General features: G+C 46.7%; 1 protein-coding gene across 4 annotated transcripts in view; it reads right to left on the bottom strand.

Annotated features, from left to right (window-relative positions):
• Positions 1 to 702: 702 nt before the first annotated feature.
• Positions 703 to 20,412, bottom strand: part of KLHDC4 (kelch domain containing 4) — a 105,565-nt gene continuing 85,855 nt past the window's right edge. For all 4 annotated transcript variants that reach the window (XM_007477273.2, XM_007477272.3, XM_056810594.1 and 1 more), the window contains 5 exons: positions 10,200 to 10,278; positions 8,328 to 8,536; positions 5,075 to 5,483; positions 2,413 to 2,529; positions 703 to 1,259 (listed from right to left, as the gene is read on the bottom strand). In XM_007477273.2, coding sequence (XP_007477335.2) covers positions 1,084 to 1,259; positions 2,413 to 2,529; positions 5,075 to 5,483; positions 8,328 to 8,536; positions 10,200 to 10,278 — 990 coding nt within the window. In that variant the 3' untranslated portion in view covers positions 703 to 1,083. The remainder of the gene's footprint in view (positions 1,260 to 2,412; positions 2,530 to 5,074; positions 5,484 to 8,327; positions 8,537 to 10,199; positions 10,279 to 20,412) is intronic.

The raw sequence follows: 20,412 nt of genomic DNA on the forward strand, positions 1-20,412 counted from the left end.
CCAAAATGATTTCTGTTGCTTGCATAGATGACTCCAAATCTCTTCATTGAGAGAAAAGTGCCCCCAACATTCTCTAAGCAACCTCATGTGAGAGAACAAGAGATGCAAGTGATCCCTCTTGAAAGAAATTCTTTCATTGAATTGTGTTGGAGAAGGGGACCCAATGCATGGTAAGGAGAGCCTCAATTCCAGTTGACCATGAGCCATTCTGATCCAGGAATATGGCGGCTGCCGTCTTGTCTTCCTCCAGGAGTCCTGCTCAGAAGCAGTCAGCTGGGATCCTGGGATCCGTGCCCTCGTCACCTGCCTGTCCGTGGTCCCCGAGCTGTGTGGGCAACTGTTGGAGCTTGGCCCGCTCTTGAAGGACCAGGGTCCGAGGCTGCGCAGGATGGCCTCTGGGCTCAGTCTTCCTGCCCCGCACTAGGACAGAGGTACTCACATTTTCTCTTACCTCCCTTAGCCGCAGGACTTTTGAGAATGTTTCTGTGAGGATGAATGGGACAACTAGCATTCACTAGGAAGCACCCACTGTGTGCTGGGACCCAGGCCAAGAACCAGATGGGAACGACCACCTTTCCTTTCAGGGGATTAAAACCTCGCATTCTCCTTCGGGGAAAAGGGATGCCACTAGAAAAGGGACACCTGGGAACCAGAAGGAACTTAAATGAGCCGTGAAGAGGAAGACAAGTCCCAGAGAAGGCACAGAGGGAGCCCAACAAAACGCTTTATTTAAAAAACCATGAGAAGAGGCCCACCACCCCTGCACTCGCTTCTTCAGGGCTCCGAGGCCAAGCGTGCCCGCACGTGCTCCATGTGCAGGGCGCCCTGGCTGTGCCTCACCAAGAGTCCTGCATTCCTGCCTCTTCCAGAGCTCCCCTGCCCGCTGAAATCCTGTCTGGGTCCGCTCCCGTCCAAAGGGCAATGGGCCCCGTCGGCTGCCCCAACCCAGACGGCTCCAGCAGGAGACTCAGAGCCGGGAGACCCTGGAAGCGACACGGCAGCAGGGCTTGTCGAGGGGGAAGACTATCTCCAGGAACAGGAAAGATCTCAACAGTATCTGAGAAGGAAACGTGCATTCTGGGCCTAAACAGAATCTTCATAGAAAGCCTTGGCCATGGCGTGGGCCACTTTGATCACCTTCTTGTCCTTGGCATCGGGCCCCATGTTGTCCCGGGCCACCCGGACCCAGTGCTCCTCGGTCCTCGGCAGGTAGTGCGCGTACTCTTCCCTCGGCTCCACTGCCGGGTGCCGGCCCCCTTCTGACAACAGACGAGAGGGGGGAGAAGGGAAGGGTCAGCTACCTGGAGGCGACACCCAAACCCAGGGGAGAGACTGAGCCCCGCCGCAGACCCTCTGCTTGGCCAGCGATGGCAGGGAGCGCAGGGAAGAGGAGATCGGGGGAGTCAGCGGGCGTTGTTCGCCTAAGGAAAGGGTCGAGGAGACTCATCCCCCCGAGTTCAAGGCCGGCCTCAGCCCCGCTCGTGGTGTGACCCTGAGTGGGTCGCTTCTCCTTAGTCAAAGGAGCTGGAGAAGGTAAAGGCCCATGACTCCAGGATCTTTGTCAGGAGCACCTCAAATGGGGTCACAGAGAATTGGACACAACCAGCAACACAGGAAGTTTTCTAACAAGCAAACTGAAAGTGGCTCTAAATGAGTGTCTCGGGAAGGGGTGGCCTCCTCCCACGGGAGAGCTCCTCAGCACAGACTCATTAAGCAGGCTGAGGATGGGACCCAGGCTGGTCTCTATGGTTCCTTCTGTGATTCTGGGATATTTACTTTACAAAAGACCCAATAGGATCTTTCATGATTTTTTCTTAAACCTATAGGTTTCATCTTAGTATCAGTTGTAAGACCAAAGAATAATAAGGGCTAGGCAATCGGGGTTAAGTGACTTGCCCAGAGTCACACAGCTAGGAAATGTGTGAGGCCACATTTGAACTCAGATCCTCCTGGCTCCAGGCCTGGCACTCTATCCATGCTAACCTAGCTGCCCCAGGAATTTTCTAAATAAAGTCTCTCCAGATACTCTTTAAAAGACTATATTTTTAAATACTCATTTACAGCCAATTTTTGAGGGGGGAAGAAACATTTATTGCCCCCAAAAGCTACATTTCTGGTTTAAAAAATGAATACTGTAATGATTAAAATAAAATTTAAATTAAAAAGCACTGTTCTCTATCCCTATCTCCCCCCCCCCTGCCCTGGGGCAATGCAGTGACATATATGCTCGAGGCAGTGTACCAATTTCTCTTGCTTTGGTGACCATTTCTCCTTTGGAGACTGCGAGACTTGACCACACCAAGAAGCTTCTCTAACAGAACAGCTAACAAACCTTTGTCTTGTCCCATTTCGGGCACCCCAGCCAACCCCAGCCTCTTAACACAGGCAAGTGAAGAGAGGAATGAGCATTACCTTCATCCTCCTCGCTTTCCTCCTCCGTCTCCTCATCCTCCTCTTCCTCCTCTCCTCCTTCTGCTCCTTCCACTTCTTCGTCTTCTGAGTCACTCTCCTCTAGCCATTCTTGAGTTTCTTCAATAACAAAATCAAGCAATCAATCAATCCATCGATACAACTAAGGCCCAGAGAGGTCAGGGGGGAATTGCAATACATACTCTCTCAACCATTATTAAAGAAATAAATGATTGACCCCTTCTCCCCTGCTCTGGGCTCTCAAAGAAGACAGTTCAGAGTCTGATCATTTGATCTGCAAAAGTATTTTTAAGTGAAGGAAGCATAGGAAGACTTCTATGACCAATAAAAAAATGATAACCTACAAAGATCAGAAATGAAAAGGTTGGGGGCAGCTGGGCAGCTCAGTGGATTGAGAGTTGGGCCTAGAGATGGGAGGTCCTGGGTTCAAATCTGACCTCAGACACTTCCCAGCTGTGTGACCCTGGGCAAGTCACTTGACCCCCATTGCCTAGCCCTTACCACTCTTCTGCCTTGGAGCCAATACACAGTATTGACTCCAAGACAGAAGGTAAAGGTTAAAAAAAAAAAAGAAAGAAAGAAATGAATGAGTTATCAAGCAGCACCTAGCTTAGATGGGCAAAGAAGATGCTGGCTTTGACAAGGGAAGTGCCTCTCTCCAGAACTCCAACCCTGCCTGCCTGTCTCCTTCATGGCCCAGAGAGAAAAGCTGCTTTCAGCTACTGGCAAGGAACAAAGGCAGGAGAGAGGGAGGAAAAGCACTCAGCTCAAACTTAGAAGAAAAGAAGGTCAACATTTTTAAAATAATAAATTCTGAAGACTCTGGCTGTATCCAAGGGTCAGTGGGGTGATTTTTCAGAAGGGGACAAAGGAAGGAAAGTGTGAATCATGCCACCCAGAGGCAATCCACATTCCCTTCCCCAGTCCCCCAGGCAAAAAGGAGGGGCTTGTCCCTATGGGGAATAATGATGTTAATGTTCCTTGGGGCTGGAAATTTGGTTTCATTTAATTTTAAGTCAGCCCCCCCCCCTTAATGATGTTCCATTAATTTATATAGACTTTAGAGCTTGGAATCTTTTAATAGCATGAACTCTAGGGAAATGAAATCTGAAAAAGCTGACTCTGCCCATCAAATATAGCAGCTATGTAGGTTTTTTCCCAGTCCCCAACAGCAGCACAATGACCATTTCCACCTCTGTGTATGTTACACGCCTGGATACGCCTTACATGTCCATGGTGTGAAACATGCACGCTTTAGCCACCTGCCTCGTCCATCCCCAGAAGGAGACGGGAGGGACGGCTGCTCTGGCCCACTTTCTGCTGGGGGAATCTTGGTTGATTGGGATGGGATCACCCATCACTCCTAGCACTTCAGCAGTGGCAAGGGGGCCCAATAGCAGCAACTTGTAGGGTTAGTCACAGAGCTTGGGGCAGTGCTGGGAGTGGGATTCCCAACTCCATCTTCCACCTACTCCAAAAGTGAGTGTCCCACCACCAACTCTTCCACAGGCAGGGAAGGGGGAAGCTGGTCCGGGGCCTGCCACAGGAGCTGAGGCCATTCATTCCAACACAATTGGCCAGAGTAGCTGCTGGGCTTTTTCTCCCCTTTCTTTCCCTCTCAACATAACAGAGATGGAATTTTTTTCTTCCTTCTCCCAAAGCTTACATTTGCACATTCTAATGCTCCAAGCTTTGAAGACTCATTACTTCCCCATAGCAAACTTTCTCATCATTTGCTAGGTTCAGCTGCAATAATTTTTTAAATTTTTCTTTAAAATCCATGTGCTTCTAGGGCCCTCTCTTTGCATTGCATTCCATTTTACATACAATATCCACATTTTTTTCAAAATCCATCAGTGCCTGTTGCTCCTGTTGAGCAGTGGGGCTATTTCCCAGTCAGTTTTCTGTCAACTCTTTCTCATCCCATAAAGGATGCTCTCCCCAGAATCAACCCAATTGACTTTTCTTCATTCTTTCATCTGGACTCTTAAACAGGAAGAGAGCTACCTGAGTCCTGAACCATGATCTTTCCTTCAGAAGAAGGTTAAAGGGAAACAGGAACAATGATGAACGAAGGATTGGCGGGAACATTTCAGAAGTGACAATAAAGAAGACCAAGGCTGCAAAGCCACAGGGGAAAAAAGACGTTGGAGGAGACTAAGCTATGCCGCGTTTAGTTCTTGGGCATAAAGACAGCAAATGTCTGTCTGACAGCCTAAGGAACAAGGCCCCAGCTAAAATCTGCTCTGCAACAATACACTTGCCAGCAGCACCCCCAAAGGCCATCACTAAGGAGGCAAGTCTTTAAAGACACAAGGACGGGGCTCCATCAGCTCACCTGTCCCTCAAGCTCAGACTGTTACTGGATGATGGAAAACTGAGTAATGATGACACCAGCCAGGTAGCTATGTGAGGGGCTAAGTAAGAAGAGAGTGCCAGAAGGGTTTGGCTAAGAGAACTCCCAAGGCCTTTGGAAAGTCTCTCTCCTTTCTCCCTTTCCTTCTGTCTCTCCCCCTTTTTCTTTTTTTCCTGTCTTTCCTCCTGTCTGTCTCTCCCTTTCCTTCTGTCTCTGTCTCTCTTCTTTAGCTTGCTTTTTGCCCTGCTCCCCTCCCTGTGTGCCATGTCACCCCAAACCCAAACTTACTGGGATCCATTTCTACCAAGACCTTCCACTCATCCATCTTGTGAAGATCCAGGCAGTAGAAGTCGTTGAGGGTAAACTGGCGGTCCCCAGCCTCAAACATCCCCCCATAGACGTAGAGCAGCCCTTGCTTGACGGCCAGCATGGCATTGGAGCGAGGACAGGGCTCTACTAACGGGCCGATGGCCTCGTCCTGGGCTTCTTCCTCTTCCGATTCGGAGTCAGCCCTGGAGGATGGCCCCGGCGTGGGCAGCACTTGTTTAATGGTCACGACGGTTCCGTCCTCAGCCAGCACTTCTCTGATCACCTCCCGAGGCTCCTGGGGGCCCTTCTCTTCGCCCTCCTGCTTCTCCACACTGTTCTGCTCTGCCGTTTTGCCTCGCCTGCGCTTCCTCTTCTCCGACTTAGGACCCTTTTGATAAGACGAGAGAAAGCAGACACATTACTGGGAGGCCACACGTTTCAATGGCTCAAGAGACAAAGAGCGCGTACGGGAGAGATGGGCGCCAGTCACTTCGTGTCTGCAGTCCCCTCCGGGGGGCCACGGCACCTCCGTGAAATCCGTGGTGGGCACAGGACAAAGAGGAGCTCCTAATTCAACGGCCAGCTTCCACTCTGGGGAGTGAGGCACGAGCACTGACCTGCCGCTTCACCCGGGGATCAAGACACAGTGAGCGGATGCTAAATTCTGTCCCCGACTGGGAACTATTTCACACCTTCAGAGGCCCAAAACAGCAGGCGCCCAATTTGGAAACACAGCCACTGGCTCTCAAAGAAAGTCCGTCTCGAGTAAAACTCAAATTTGCTCTCGAGGGCCAACTCAGAATTGGCGGGAGAGCCGGAGCCAAATCCCACCCACTTCTGCCATCTTGTCCCCACGGCGAGCGAGTCAACAGCACCGATGGAGTGAGCAGCCCCTGCCAGAGGAGTCAGACCCCTTACTGCCGAAGGTTTTCCAAACGAAAAAACTATTTTTAGGTTGTCTTCCTAAGGAAAGAAAGCTTCTAAAAAGCATTCCATGTATTCAATCCTCGCTCCTCCTCCCTCATGAGGACTGGTGTTGCCCTGGTAACTACACAGTAAAGGTGCTGCTTTCCCTCACTTTGTATCCAGTGTGGATTAAGTCTGGGTTATTTCGTTTCCTGAGTGTCATCAGTGAGACTCTGGGCAAGTCGTTAAACCCAATTTCCTCAGATGGGAAAGGATACTGCCTTCCTCCTGCTGTAAAGGTTTGAAAGATCTCCTCAGAAGGCAGAGGAGAAGATCTGGAAAAGAACTAGATAAATGAGAAGTATTCCTAGAACTATCTATAGCAACCCAGGCCAATCTCTCATCTGGACCCTGATTAAGCAACAATAAATATCGCCTATAAATTTTTATTTCAGCTAAAGTTAGAGAAAGGCTCATCCAAAATGGCCCAAATGGTTATGGCTCATCAGGGCACAAAGACCCCGGAGTGAGAGAACACCTAGAGGAGGGAAAATGGGGAAAAAGAGGCCAGTACAAGACCCCATACTAAGTGGGGCAAAGGGGCCATTCATAAAGAGTTCTGAATTCCCCAAATAAGGACACTTCTCTGGCAAATTCTTTAATAAGAAGAGTATAAACATCAGGAAGCAAAGCCAAAGAGCTCTACATCTAAAAATGCAGTAAGGCACTTTCCTGGAGACTGACTGCTTTCAGTGGAAAGAATTTGGCATGATCTTGGCTTCCAAAGCTTCCTCCATCCTAAGCCCTGGGAAAGGTCTGGCCCAAGCAAGGAAGGCGTCTCTTCTCCCTGTCCCAGCCTGGTGCGCGGGGGTCACTGCTGCCCACTCCCGGCTCGGGCCCCTGCTGCTCCCTGCAGTTGGCACCAGACCTCATGGCCCCAGTCCCCCTCTGCCTAAACCACTCCTCTCGTCTCCCATCTCCTCAGAGCCTGGTTCACAGAAGCTCTGAGCGGGACAAATGAATCCTGGGTCCCCGAGCAGTGACTCCTCAATAACATGTGGTCCCTCCCCAGCCATATAGCTGCATGGGAGAGGACGCTTCCAGGAAACACCATCCCTTACGCCCAAGGACGACGCTAGCTGAGGATCTGAGCCTAGAACAGCTCAATGAGGGAGATGGTGGTGGGTAAGCCACCTTCATTGTATGAAGAGGTCAGCTGCGCTACAGTTCTGTCCTGACATGAGTCCGAAGCCGATATTTTCTCCTTCCTGCCCCAAGTTAACAATAACCCAGGTATAAATGCTGGCTGTTAACAACGATGAAAAAAATGCGCTGCAGAGTCACAGCCCTGTGAAAGGATGCTCCAATCACTAAAAATAAGAGAAGCGCCGATGAGGACAGCTCCGAGATTGTACCTCACCGCTGTACGCTGGCAAGGAGGACAAGACCGGTAATGGCCCATGTTGGAGGGGTTGTGGCAGGGCAGGCACGAGCCAATACACTGTCGGTGAAATGCTAAAACCATTTTAGAAAGCAACTTGGGATCGTGTAAAGGAAGTCACGAACGTCTCCACCCTCGGGCCATGGATTCCGCCCCTGGGTTTAGGCAAGGAGATCATGGAGAGGCCAAAAGACTTGGGGCAGCGCTTTCTGGGGGAGCGAAGAACTGGCAACGAGGGGTGATCTCCCGGGGAACGGCCAGACACTCGGGGCCTCTACACGGGAGGAATGCAGAAAGTTCTGGGAGCGGACGGCACGGGGAGAGGAACGGAAGCGCTCGAGACCACGCAGGGTGCCTTCCAGGAGGCCGGAGGTCTTGGTCTGCCGGTCGAGCTCCGCTCCGTCCTCCCCACGTCCTGTGGGCGGCTCTAGGGGAAGGACAGGACTGGGACAGGGATGCCGGGGATAAGCAGGTACAAAGAAACAGAAAATGTCATCCCAGATTATCTTTAAAAAACAAAGCAAAACAAACCTGTGTCTCTGTTTAACAAATCCTCCTGCAACAAAAATCCTTTTAAACCATGAGCCAGGCCTGGGAGAAGTTCCATTTACCTTTGTCCTGGCTGAGGGGCAAAGAGACGGGAAGCGCCGGGGCCCACTCAGGCAGACCTGAGTGCCAATCCCGTCTCAGACATTGATCAGCTGATCCCCTGGGCATGGGTTCCATGGCCTGCCTCTGTTTTCTCATCCGTAAAGTGGGGATAAGAATAGCACCTGCGTCCCAGGGTTGTTGGGAGGGAATCTAGGGGAGGGGTACAAGAATGCGTCTCTGGGCCTCGATGACCATCTGTAACTACAAACGAGTGGGTGAGCGTCAGAGGGGTACCTTGAGCTGCCCCGCGCCCCAGCGGTTCTTGGCCACGTCATAGAAGTAGAGGTCGTTGAAGAAGTCGCCCTCGATGCTCTCCTCCTCCTCCTCGTCACACACCCCTCCGAAGAGCAGCGTGCGGCCGCTGGGAGCCGCGGCCACCGAGAAGCCAGACCTGGGAGGGGGCTTCACCCCAGAGGGGTTGGTGCGCGTCCACGTCCATTTGTCTGGTCAGTGAAAAGCAGAGGTGCCCGGAGTCACACAAGGAACAAAAAACCGGCCACCCAAGTCTCTCAGCCTGCTTGTCCAAGGCACAAAATCATCCTCATTAGGAGAAAACAGGAGAGAGTTCATTTATTTGGCTACCAAGAGTCTCCTTCCCACCAGGGAAAATGGGTAAGAAAGCGGGCCAACAGGGCGGCTGGGGGGCTCAGTGGTAGCTAGCCAGGCCTGGAGTAGGGAGGTCCCGGGTTCAAATCTAACCAGACATTTCCTAACTGTGTGACTCTGGGCAAATCAGAAAGTCCCCGTGGCCTCTCCCCGACTACCCTTCTGTCTTAGAATTAGTACGAGGGAGGAAATGGGTGACGGTCAGTACATTCTTTCACTGAATTTTAAATTCTGAATATCCACTCAAGAAGCTCAAAAGACCCCCTCGGGTGGGCCTACACATGAAATCAGAAGGTCACGATCGTGGCCCAAATTTAATTTTTCCCATTAATTATTATTTTTGTGTGTGTGTGAAAGTCAACGAGTCAACAAGAATTTACTATGGGCTTCCTGGGCTAAGCATTGGGGATAGGGAGTAAAAAGCAAAACGTGTCCTTGCCCGCAAAGGGCTCACGGTCCAACGGGGAGAAAATGGGTGCCTCAGGAGACAGGCACGAGACAAATGGAGAGCAAAAGACAATACAAATGGCGGCAAAATAGAACGGCCCATCACAGCGATGGCCCACAGGCCTGCGTGTAAGAGACATACAAATGTTGTTATCTTTTAAGATCTGCAAAGCGCTTTAATCCTCTTAATAACCCTCTGGGGCAAGTGCCAGGATTCAGCTTCATTTTACAGATGCAGAAAATGAGTCCAAGGCTCGGGGACTTGCCCAGGGTCACAGAGCTAGGAAGAGTCTGGAGCAGGAGCTGAACTCAGATTTTCCTGGCTTTCGGCCCCAATAAACGATAGATCTTAAAGTTGATTTAAGTCTAAACTTCAAATGTACCAGGGATGTCTGCTAAACGAATTTAATTATTCTAAATATCTCAATGTCTGAAATGCTGGTTCAATGTCCTATAAATCCATGCACTGAGGAACAAGCCATCTTTTCCAACCTTTCCTAGCCTTCCCTGATAGCTTCCATGATGCAGACAAAAGCACTTCCAGGTACTTAAAAAAAAAAAAAACCTCTTCCCTTCCATCTTAGAATCAATACTCCAAGGCATAATTGTGGCAAGGAATGAGCAATGAGGGGAAGTGACTTGCCCAGGGTCAAACAGCTAGACGTGTCGGGGGCCAGATTTGAACCCAGGACCCTTTGTGGGGCCTGCAGAGCCGAGCCAGGAAAAGGCATCTGTCTGCCCCATGTAATTAACCTTAGCAGACAGACCTGGGCCATTTTCCATGGGAGGGTCTGCCTTATCACAAAATGAACCCTTTCCACTTGACAAGGAGAGTCTTTTGTGGCATTAAAGGTGTGTCTATTTACGGAGCACAATATTAAGATGTCGCTCATTGAACTCCAATCCACAACACGTTCCCTTGCCGGTGGCTCCCCTTTGGGCCCGGCTCGGGTGCACCCTCTGACAATCCCTCGTGGCCGTCTTATGAATCGAGCACGCTGTCTGCCGCCTGGACCAGGGAGGGGGGTCAGGCGGGGGGCCGCGGTAGGGTACCTTCTTCCTTGGCTTCCTCACACTTCAGCAGGAACATGTCACAGTGCAGAGTGCCCTTGTCAACATCCTTCTTCACTCTCTGCAAAAGGAAAAGGGAGAGTCCGGTGACTGGAGCCGACTGCACACAAACATCCATGGAGCGCATCTCCAGAAGAGGGCCAGGCCTGGAGTCAGGGAGACCTCTTCATGAGTTTGAATCCAGCCTCAGATACTCCAGAGGCGAATCCTTCTCTATAAAAATGAGCTGGAGAAGCTAAGGCCAAACCATTCCAATATTTATGGCAAGAAAACCCTCAATGGGACCTTGAAGAGTCAGACTAAGAGGGACTCAACCATAAGAGAAGGGGTTCTAAAAAATGTTTCAGGGTCACAGACCTCTTGGAGAGTTGGGGGAAGACAATGAACCCCTTCTGAAAAACATGTTATTTTGGGCTTCATAATTATTAAGGAAATGCTAAATATAGGTTAGTGAATATAAAAAGGTAATTTTTTTTCTCTCTCCAAATTCATGCCCTTTCTGAAATCTTTCCATGGCCCCTTGGCTAAAAATCTTTGACTAAGAGGATAGACTCGGAGCTGGAAGGATCTTAGCATAATCCATTGGTCTGGCAAAAAGGGAAACTGAGTCTTGCACCAAGTTCTTTCAGGTCTTAAGGGGTGGGTTTGGAGTCTGAATCAAAGTTTCTGACTCCACTTTGAGCACTCCTCTTGCTATGGACCTTCTGACTGAACTAAATGATTAGCTAGTAATTGAATCATTCACTAGTACTAGTTATTAACTACATGACCGCCCCCGGCAGCCATAGTCTTCTTCAGGGATGTGAAAGAATACAGGGACCTGAAGGAGCTGTCCTGAATGCCTGGGCCTCCTCTTCAGGTAAGCCTGGCTTTGCCATCCTTTCTCTTCGATGCTAGAGCAGTAGATAAAAAGGCTTTCTTTTAGTAAGTGATCTTCACTTCTGTACCCTTGACTTTGAACTCATTATCTCAAGTTAAAGTATATGACCGACAACTCATTTTCTAATTAAGAATGGAGAGGGGGAAAAGTGAAGAGGAAAAAACCCAACAGCTCTGATTACCATATGTTCAAGCTTAAAATATCTTCCTCCCGCCCTTCCTCTCCCTGGAGCTCCCCACAAAGGCTCTCACCAAACATGCTCAATTGGAAGGTGGCACCATTCAATACCACCACCATGAAGAATTTAAAAAAGAAACTGTTTTAACTCTCATTAACTCTCATAACTCTCAATGATATGCCTTCAAACAGATGAGAACCAAAAAAAAAAAGATAGTAAGAACAAAAGTAAAAAATGGCAACAAATAGGAAATAAATGCCCAAATGAAGCCAACCATAGAGCAAAACCAAAACCAAAACAATATAAGCAATTAAGCAAAATTACACACACAAATCATTGCAAAGGATCATCCTACAACCACTCTGGTTCTCCACTAAAGGAATGAAGATATTACACCGGACATTCCATCACTTTCCTTCAGGTCTAGCTCTGGCTTATGCATAATTGCTACCATCTTATAAATAAGGCATTCCTCCAGAACTTTTTTTCTGTTTTAATATAACATAATTTATGCTAAATAACTGTATTTCAATATCCTTGGTTTTCTTTGTAATATTTTGTATTTTATTTTGTCTTTAGGGGTCTACAGGCTTCACCAGATGCCCAGAGTTCCAGAACACACAAAGCAAGTTAAGACACTTCATTATAAATGGAGATTCAGCTTAGGGGGCAAAGAAGTAGGTTAATACTTCAAATAACACCTGGCAGCTGAAATAAAAATAATTAATATTTTAATTAAAATAATAATTAAAAAATAATCTCACTTTCCAATGTCTGAGGGACGAAGGGGTAGAGCCCAAATGGCAGCTTAGTAGCTATGAAAGCTGAAACTGGTCTGAGCATCCACTGTCTAAGTTATTCTGGAACTGAGGCATAACCAAACCGAGATAGCCTTCTTGTCTCTGCCTCTCACGAGGGTTCCTGTCCTCCTTAGGTTCGGGGTCATGACTTGCTCCAGCACAGGGAGCCTTTTGCTTTCCCCCCTGCAGACACCACCTATCATCGGCTTAATAATGGTCGCAGAGAAGATGATCAGAGGGGCACCAGGTGTCTCTGGGGCTGGTCCTGGAGTCAGGAAGGTCGAGTACAAATCGAGCCTCAGACAGTTACTAGCTGCATGATCCTGGCCAAGTCGCTTAACCTACCTCCACCCGAGTTTCCCATCAGTAAAATGGGGATAATAACAAAGGCACCTCTCTCCCAGGATTGTTGTGAAGCTCAAAAACAAATGCTTAGTCAGTGCAGTGCCTGACACACACCTGCCTAGCCACTATGAGCATATTGTAGAGATTCCTCATGTCCATGGGTGCCAACGTCAGAGAAGTTACAAAGGCTCAACATCAGAGCCTGACAAGCAGTATAGTTTTTAGGAATGTCTCCTCTTTAATAATGATGATAACTAGCATTTATAGAACTGGGGTGTACAAAACACACTATGTATATTAACTTGGCAAAGATGACAAAAAATGGAATAAATCTATTCTGGAGGGGTTTGAAATTTGGGTATGATATTACCAGTAAGCATAAACAGTACAACCATTTTGGAAAGGAATTTGAAAGTCTACAGGTAAATTCACTAAAATCCATATTCTGTTATCTAGAGATTCTACCCCCAGGGGGCCGCAGATAAGAAGAAATTCCCTAAATATACAAATGTTTAAGGCAGGACTTTTTGTAATAGCAAAGAACTGGAAGCAAAGCAGGTGCCCATCACCTGGAGAATGGCTCACATTGTAGCAATTAAAATAGTTGAGGTTGTAAACTGTAGTGATTAAAATAGTTGAAGACTTAAATTGTAGTAGATATAAGAGTGGGTGAGTAAATTGTGACCGCAGAAAATATGTTTCACTACAGTTTCTTGTATCAAATCAAATATAAGGTGGTCGTCAGGGAAATATTCCCAATTATGAAATATATCCAAGTTAACTGAGTTTTATAGAAAATTTAATTAATAATATAATGAGGAATCAAGGAAAGAGAGAAAGAGTAAGAAAGGTATAAGTATGAAGGGCTTTAAACCAACATGGCCTAGACCTGAGTCTTAAGAGAGAGAGATCAGTCAGTCTTTTATCACTCACCACAAGATCTGTCCAAGCAAGGAATCTAGTGACACCAGGCCAGCATCATCTCAGCTGACTTCACCAGCTCAATCCTGAATCTGAATGTTTCAGAATGAGTCCCGAGAGAGTCCTGAGAGAGACCCTTAAAGGCAGCTTTTCCCAGCTGACCTCTTCTACTCAGATTTCTCATCTCCTTATATAGGGCATTTTCTCCTTTGTCACCTCCCCTAAATTCTTACATCCACCAATCACAGTAGACGTTTTTCAAAGGACAGACCATTCTTAATTCACATTTTGTTATCACCTTCTTAATTCACATATTGCTCTCACCTTTTCTGGGTAGACTAAAACTTCTGAATAATTCACATCAGAAAAGCTCTTTGCTCCTTGTAAGTTCACAAGTTGCCTGACCTTTATAGGTACTTAGCACCCCTTTCTAAAAATAGGCATAGCTTAAGTATGGGTTTAAGTACTTTTCATTGTTCTGCAAGGAGTTTTTCTTCCCTAAAGCAGTCCTAAGTAGGGTGGAATAAAGGTCCTCCCATTTCAGATCCAAGTAGAGTTCTCACATTTAAATGGGGAATGTTCCCAGTAGGGAATTGAACGTTCCAATAGAGAATTCCCCAATGGGGAAATTTTTAACATTCACAAGTCTGAGAAATTTCAAGATTCACAACATGGTGATGTGTGAGAGCAGTGGCATAGAACTATTGTGGTCCAAGACATGGCAAATAAGTACTGAAGGACTTATGCGAAATGCTACAAAAGTGCAATAAACAAGGGACCTCAACAAGAGAAATGGAAAGAGCAATATTAGTAAAACAATAAAAAATGAATGTTGCAAAATTAAAAATAAGCTTGGTCCCACGTAGAGGGTTGGGGAAAAAGTGGCCATGGGTGTACAACACTATATATTATCACATTTTTAAGGTTTTGCTGATTCTCTTCCCCCCCTTCTATTTTTTATTTTTTGCATTTTAAAAATAAAATTCTTTGTTACAAGGGATGGTTATCTGGGAGGGATAAAAGAGGGATATACAAGAAAATATGAACAATGTAAAAAATAAAGAAACTAAATTTTTTTTCAAACTCTTCTCTTCCGTCTTAGAATCAATACTAATACTAATTGATTTCAAAGCAAAAGAGTGGCAAAGGCTAGGTAACGGGGGTTAAGTGACCTGCAATAGTCACCGCTAGAAGTATCTGAGACCATATTTGACCCCAGGACTTCCCATCTCCAGGCCTAATGCTCTATCCACTGAGTTACCTAGTCACCCCTCCACCCAAATAATTTTTTAAAAAGTTCATCTCCTTTTAAACCAGAACATTAAATCATAACCCTCCTTTCTGACGAAGTTTTGAATCAGATAGAATTAAAGCTTGGTTAGTTTGATGCTTTGATTCTGTTAGAAAGACACCAAAACAGTGGCATCAGGACTGAAGAATGAATGAGAAGAAAACCAGAAACCGCTTAGCCTTCCAATTCCTCCAGAACCACCATTATAGCATGATTTAGAAGTGCTACAAAAGTCTTAAATTGGTAACACCCACAGTCAGAAATAAGAAATAAGAAAAACACATCTCAAAGGCAAAGTTGACTTTTAAAAATTATCTGTCATTTTAGATTATCCAGGTCACAACTTCCTTCCATTGTAATTGTCCAGTTATTTTCCAAGTCTGTCTTAATTGTTACCCTATTTAGGTTTTTCTTGTTAAATCTGGGGGAGTTTGCCATTTCCTGATTCAGCTCATTTTACAGATGAGAAAACTGAGGCAAACAGGGTTCAGTGACTTGCCCACGATCACACAGCTAGTAAATGTCTGAGGCCAGATTTAAACTTAGGAAGATAAGTCTTCCTGACTTCAGGCCCAGAGCTCTACCCACTGTGCCACCTAGCTATCCCTAAGGACAATGGTAGGAGGCCAATGGGACGCTGAAGTAGCTATGTCCATCAGGTTGTTATCAATCCAAGGGCAGGGCAGAAGAATGATTTAAAGATTAAGGCTGGATAGGCAGCTTAGGGAGACATTCACATAAAGACTATTGAACTCAGGAGAGCTAAACTCCCCAAAGGAGAGAAGGTACCAAAAGAAGGTCCAGGGTAGCCCTTTGGGGGATACCTTCACTTAAAGAGTAAAGACAGATGGTGAATTAGTAAAAGACTGAAAAAGTCAAATAAAAAGGTGGTTTAATGTCAATAAAAACTGTGCTACAGAAGCCAACAAAGAAGAGAGTGTTCAAGAAAAAGGGGGATCAAGAAGTCAAGAAGATACCTGAGAAAAGGCATCTTTTTGCTTTCAGAAACCCTTTTCTTCTGAGCTGCTACTGTAGTCTTGGGATCCAAGGCAAGGCCCGGAAGAGGCAAGCATGGGAAGGGTGACTTACTCTTAGGCCAGTGTGCTGTGGAGCATGAAAAAAGGGGCCCCCAGAACTGGAGAGAGGGCAGGTTCCCCCATGTGCTGGATAGAAAGGGGGTGGAAGGAAGAGACCCAAGAAGCAGAATCTTTGAACAATCAAGTGGAAGTTCCAAAGAGCCTAATGGGAGGCAGGGGAGAAATAGCAAAGGAGAGAATTCTCAACTCACCAGACCTAAGATATGAGCCAGGCCATGGAGACACAGGAATTCTCCAGCCACGGAAGGAAGAAGGGTTGAGTGACCAAGGCCCTCACCTTACAGAGTTCTATTATGACTCAGTTTGACATTGCGGTAATGGTGTGAAAGTCCATGGACTGTCAAACACTGGAGACCTCAGACTAGAGGAATTATAAGATTTTGGCCAGGCAAAGGTGTCCATGAAAACTTGGTGTGGTGCCCGTGACTAAGCCACATCCCAAGATTGTGGGAGAGGGCCAACATCTGGAGCATGTAATTAGCTCCCAGATCTCTGGGCCTGGAATACTTGATACTTTTGGGACCCTAGTGGCTGAAGATGGTAATTTTGGGACTCAGGTCCCCAGGGTGCCAGTCTATACCTTCCTTCCAAGAAAGTGAGGGATGAAGCATGCCCAGGAGAAACCCCATGCCGGGTACCTCAGCCCTTGGATGACAATCTGTCACCATGTCCTTCCTAGAAGCTTTTCTGATTTGGTTGGGCCTGCCCAGCCTTCAAGATCCTCCATGCCAGAGGACTTGGATAGAAACACTCTTCAGCAGATAGTGACTAATGCTATGTATGGGGGCAATTCTCTGCCCAGATGCAAAATAAAGCAGAAAAAAAACGAGAAATGTTGCTTCCCTGGATCCAGCTTTCTAAGCGCCCATTAAATTAATATACATAAAAAATTAAAGCAACTCCAAGGAAAATACCGTATACTAATTGTTTGTTCTACAGTTTGATGAGGGGAAATGCTCTAGTTGCTTTAAATCTGAACTGTGAGTGGGAGAAGAAAGTGTGGGTGCAGATCCAAAGCAGGGTGGGGGTGGAAGAGGAGGGGGGCAGAGGACAAGAGAGACAAATCTGCCAGCAGCACAGCTGTTTGCCACAGAGCGCTCCACAAAGTGGGGTGGGGAAAACCATACGGAGCCCAAAGTGCAGAGCCGAGTGCTGTCAGCTCTCCTGTCATGTGGGCTCTGGAGAAAGAACTCTGGTATCATTCCTGCCAACAATGCCAGGCTTGGGGAAGCCAGTTCAAGAGGCCCCACTCACACCAGCTTTACCAATGGATACAAAGACAATTCTGATACAGACTGACAGCCTGCAGTCATCCTTTAGGTATTCAAGAAGAAACTACTTTAAAAAATTCAAAAGCACCTCCACTTGGCCACATCTCGTTGGGTGGATAACAAGGATTACCACATCCTGGCTGGAAGGACACACAGTCCCATGTCAGAAGAACCTTCCTGCTTTCTTTCAAGTCTGTCAGTACTACTGCTCTTCCTCCAGTAATACTCCTATTCACTAGATTTTAAGTTATCTTTCTTGATTGTTCTATATTTTCTAGAGCAGTTATTTTGTTTTCATGTTTCATCCAGACTTGGTTTCCCTAAGGTGGAGCAGTATAATATAACATTTCCATTCCATTCTGCTCTTTCTTTTCTTTTTTTAAAATCCTCACCTTCTCTCTCCGAATTAATACCGTATATTGGTTCCAAAGCAGAAGAGCAATAGGGTTAGGCAACAGGGGTCAAGTGGTTTGCCACATTGAGGAAGAGTCTGAGGCCAGATCTCAACACAAGACCACCCCCCACCCCCCATCTTTAGGCCTGGCTCTCAATCTACTAAGCCACCTAGCTGCCTCCCACTCTTTCAAACAAGAGATTTGGAGTGGGGTTTAAAGGCTGACAATGCTACCTTACACTGATATGGTCTTTTCCAAGTCACTTACTTCTACAGGCTTCTGTTTCTCCAGATAGAAAAGGAGGATGCTTGGGACTAAATGATCACCAAGATGACTTCCAGTTCTAATGTAAAGCAGGACGTGAGTGCATGAATGAGCATGGGGCATTCACAGCAAGGTTTCTACCTTGGCAAACACTCCACTGTCACCTAAGTGATGGGAAGCCAAGACTTCAAAGGCAGCAGGATGGGATTTCTCTGCATTCCAAACCTTGCTTCCCCCACTGCCCCTCCATGGTGCCTTGCAATGACTTCTAGATGGTTTCTACTGGAGAGGTGCAAGGAGATTAGTCTCCTGACATCTCCCTGGCTTCATTGCGCGGTCTAGTCAGGCACACCACTTGGGTTGCCTAGCAATGCTAAGCTCCTGGTACTTTGCACAGCTAAGGATGCAGCTGCTGCAGCTCCATCTTTTAAAGAGATGAAGTGGGGGTTGGGGGCAGAGGAGAAATGACCAAGGGAAACTTGCTCTAAAATCGGAAACTCTGACCAGGTTACTGGATTTCTCCAACCAGACTGTACACACAATAGAATGTCGCACCACAGGAACAGGTCATACCAGCACAAAACAGGCCAAGACTAAAAGCTATTAAAATGGAAAGCATTCACAACACATTTATTTTTCCTGTTCTGTTGGTGACTGCTATAAGAGTTTCAGATGAAATAATCACATAAGCTGGCCAGTTCATGTTCTTTGCTGAAAAAGTAAAATTTACACTCTATTTTAATAAAGTGAAGAAATATTGAATCTGACAATTACTGATTTTTACCTTAATGGAAGAAAGTTAACTTCTGCTTTTCCATAGGCAAGAATTAGCCCCTATTCCTCTCTCTTTCAGGGACAGTCTACGCCTGCCCTCCCTTTTAAAATCCTCTCCTTGGGACATGACCAATTTTCAATGTGGCCCTGTTTCCTATTAAAAATGCAAACTCTTAAGTATTATAGTTTCACCCAAGGAGGCTATAATGAATGAAAGGTCATCCCACCTCATTCACTCTAAGAAATGTTCAAGTCCCCTTGGAGGTGAGTTCAAGGGATAGATAAGAATTCCCAAAGAGTTCACAGTTTATGATAACACACAGTACAATCCCCATAGTGTAAATCATCTCTAATTCTTTCTGGGCTTGTTACACAACTGCAAAAACCCCAATCTCCAGAATCCCAACTGCAGGAGACTCCAAGTCTTAGAGAGCCATGCAGTGGATGGAAGCACATTACCAAAGATGATGTGCGTGCAAAATGGCACATGCCTAGAAAGATGGGATGCAAAAAGTCAGCAGGCTAGTGTCATGTACAGAAATAGGTAGAGGAGGAAGAGTCTGAGTAAGCATTACATATGGGCTATTCCTGTGGAATATTAAAAAATCTAGAAGGTCTCCAAGGAGGACATGAATAAAAATTACACAAGACCAAAGAATAAGGATGGACTCAGGTCTACACCCATAAAGGGAACCGAACCCCCACAGCTGTGGAATCCAGAGTCTGGAATGGTACCTCAGCCATGACAGAAAGTCTGTCTGTTTCCTGGGACCTGGAAAAGATTAATCCAACCACAGGATGTAAGTCCTTACTTCAGGCTGCTGAGATTCTAAAGACATGCTCTGATTCAGAATCGAATCATGTAACAGAGAATGCTCCTATCGACAGGGTTCTTCGGTTTGTATTATTCTTCTTTTACATAAAGAGAAAACTGGGCTGTAGACAAGGAAGGTAGCCTTGTGCCAAGTGTGTGGCCTCAGGGAACAAGACCCAGGGGTCCCGCTTGTTTTCTGCAGCTCAGACATCAGGTCAGCCCCTCTGGGCCACAGCAATCTCTGTTTTCAAACAGTCACTTGTCTATCAGCTCGCAGGCTTTGGAGAGTCCAGTTTTCTTTTCCTGCTTTTAGACTCAACTGCTAAACCAGTAGCCCCGCTGAAATATGTTTTGGTGTGTGGTGGCACTCTGCATAGGTCTGTGTTGAAACAGGAACAAAGCTAAATTTCAGAGGGTGGCCCAGTTGTGGCAGCGTTCCCCATGTACATCAGGGTTTATCTTCTCCTTTTCCCCATCATGATGTATATGGGGTGAGGGGTGGGAAACCACCTCAAGCTGAAGTTGGGGCAGCAGTAGAAAGGCAAGGGGCAGAGAGGATGAACGGTCAGTCCAAATGTCAAAGAATATATTTTTTTTTATTAAGTACATCCTATGGGACAGGCAATGTGCTGAGAGCTAAGGAGGTAAAGAAAGAGAAGCAAAAACACAACCCCAACCTCTACAAGCTCATTTCAGGGCAAAGATGACAGGGAATGGCCTTCTGGAGGTGAACATGAGAAAAGTCTAGGAGGAAGCCAGAAGGCAGAGGGAGGAGGGAGGAGGGAGAGAACCTCAGCACGAGCCCAGAGGCAGAAGACACAATGTCCCCTGGCAGAGGGAGCAAAAGGTCAAAGTCCGGGACACTAGAGTGCCTGGCTAGAGGACAACCCTAGCTGAAGATACACACTGTTATCACCCTAACAAAGTGGTCACCACATCTGTCAACACACATATACACACGCGTGTGCATGAGCGTGCATACGCACACAAAAAGTTTTTGTTCTTCAGTCATTTCAGTCGTGTCTGACTCTTTGTGACCCCCATTTGGGGGCTTTTTTTGGCAAAGACAGCGGAGTGTTTTGCCATTTCCTTCTCCAGCTCATCTGACAGATGGAGAAACTGAAGCAAACAGGGTTAAATGACTTGCCCAGGGTCATAGAGCTAT

This window comes from Monodelphis domestica, chromosome 1 (assembly GCF_027887165.1).
Source record: "Monodelphis domestica isolate mMonDom1 chromosome 1, mMonDom1.pri, whole genome shotgun sequence".
Taxonomy (NCBI): Eukaryota; Metazoa; Chordata; class Mammalia; order Didelphimorphia; family Didelphidae; genus Monodelphis; species Monodelphis domestica.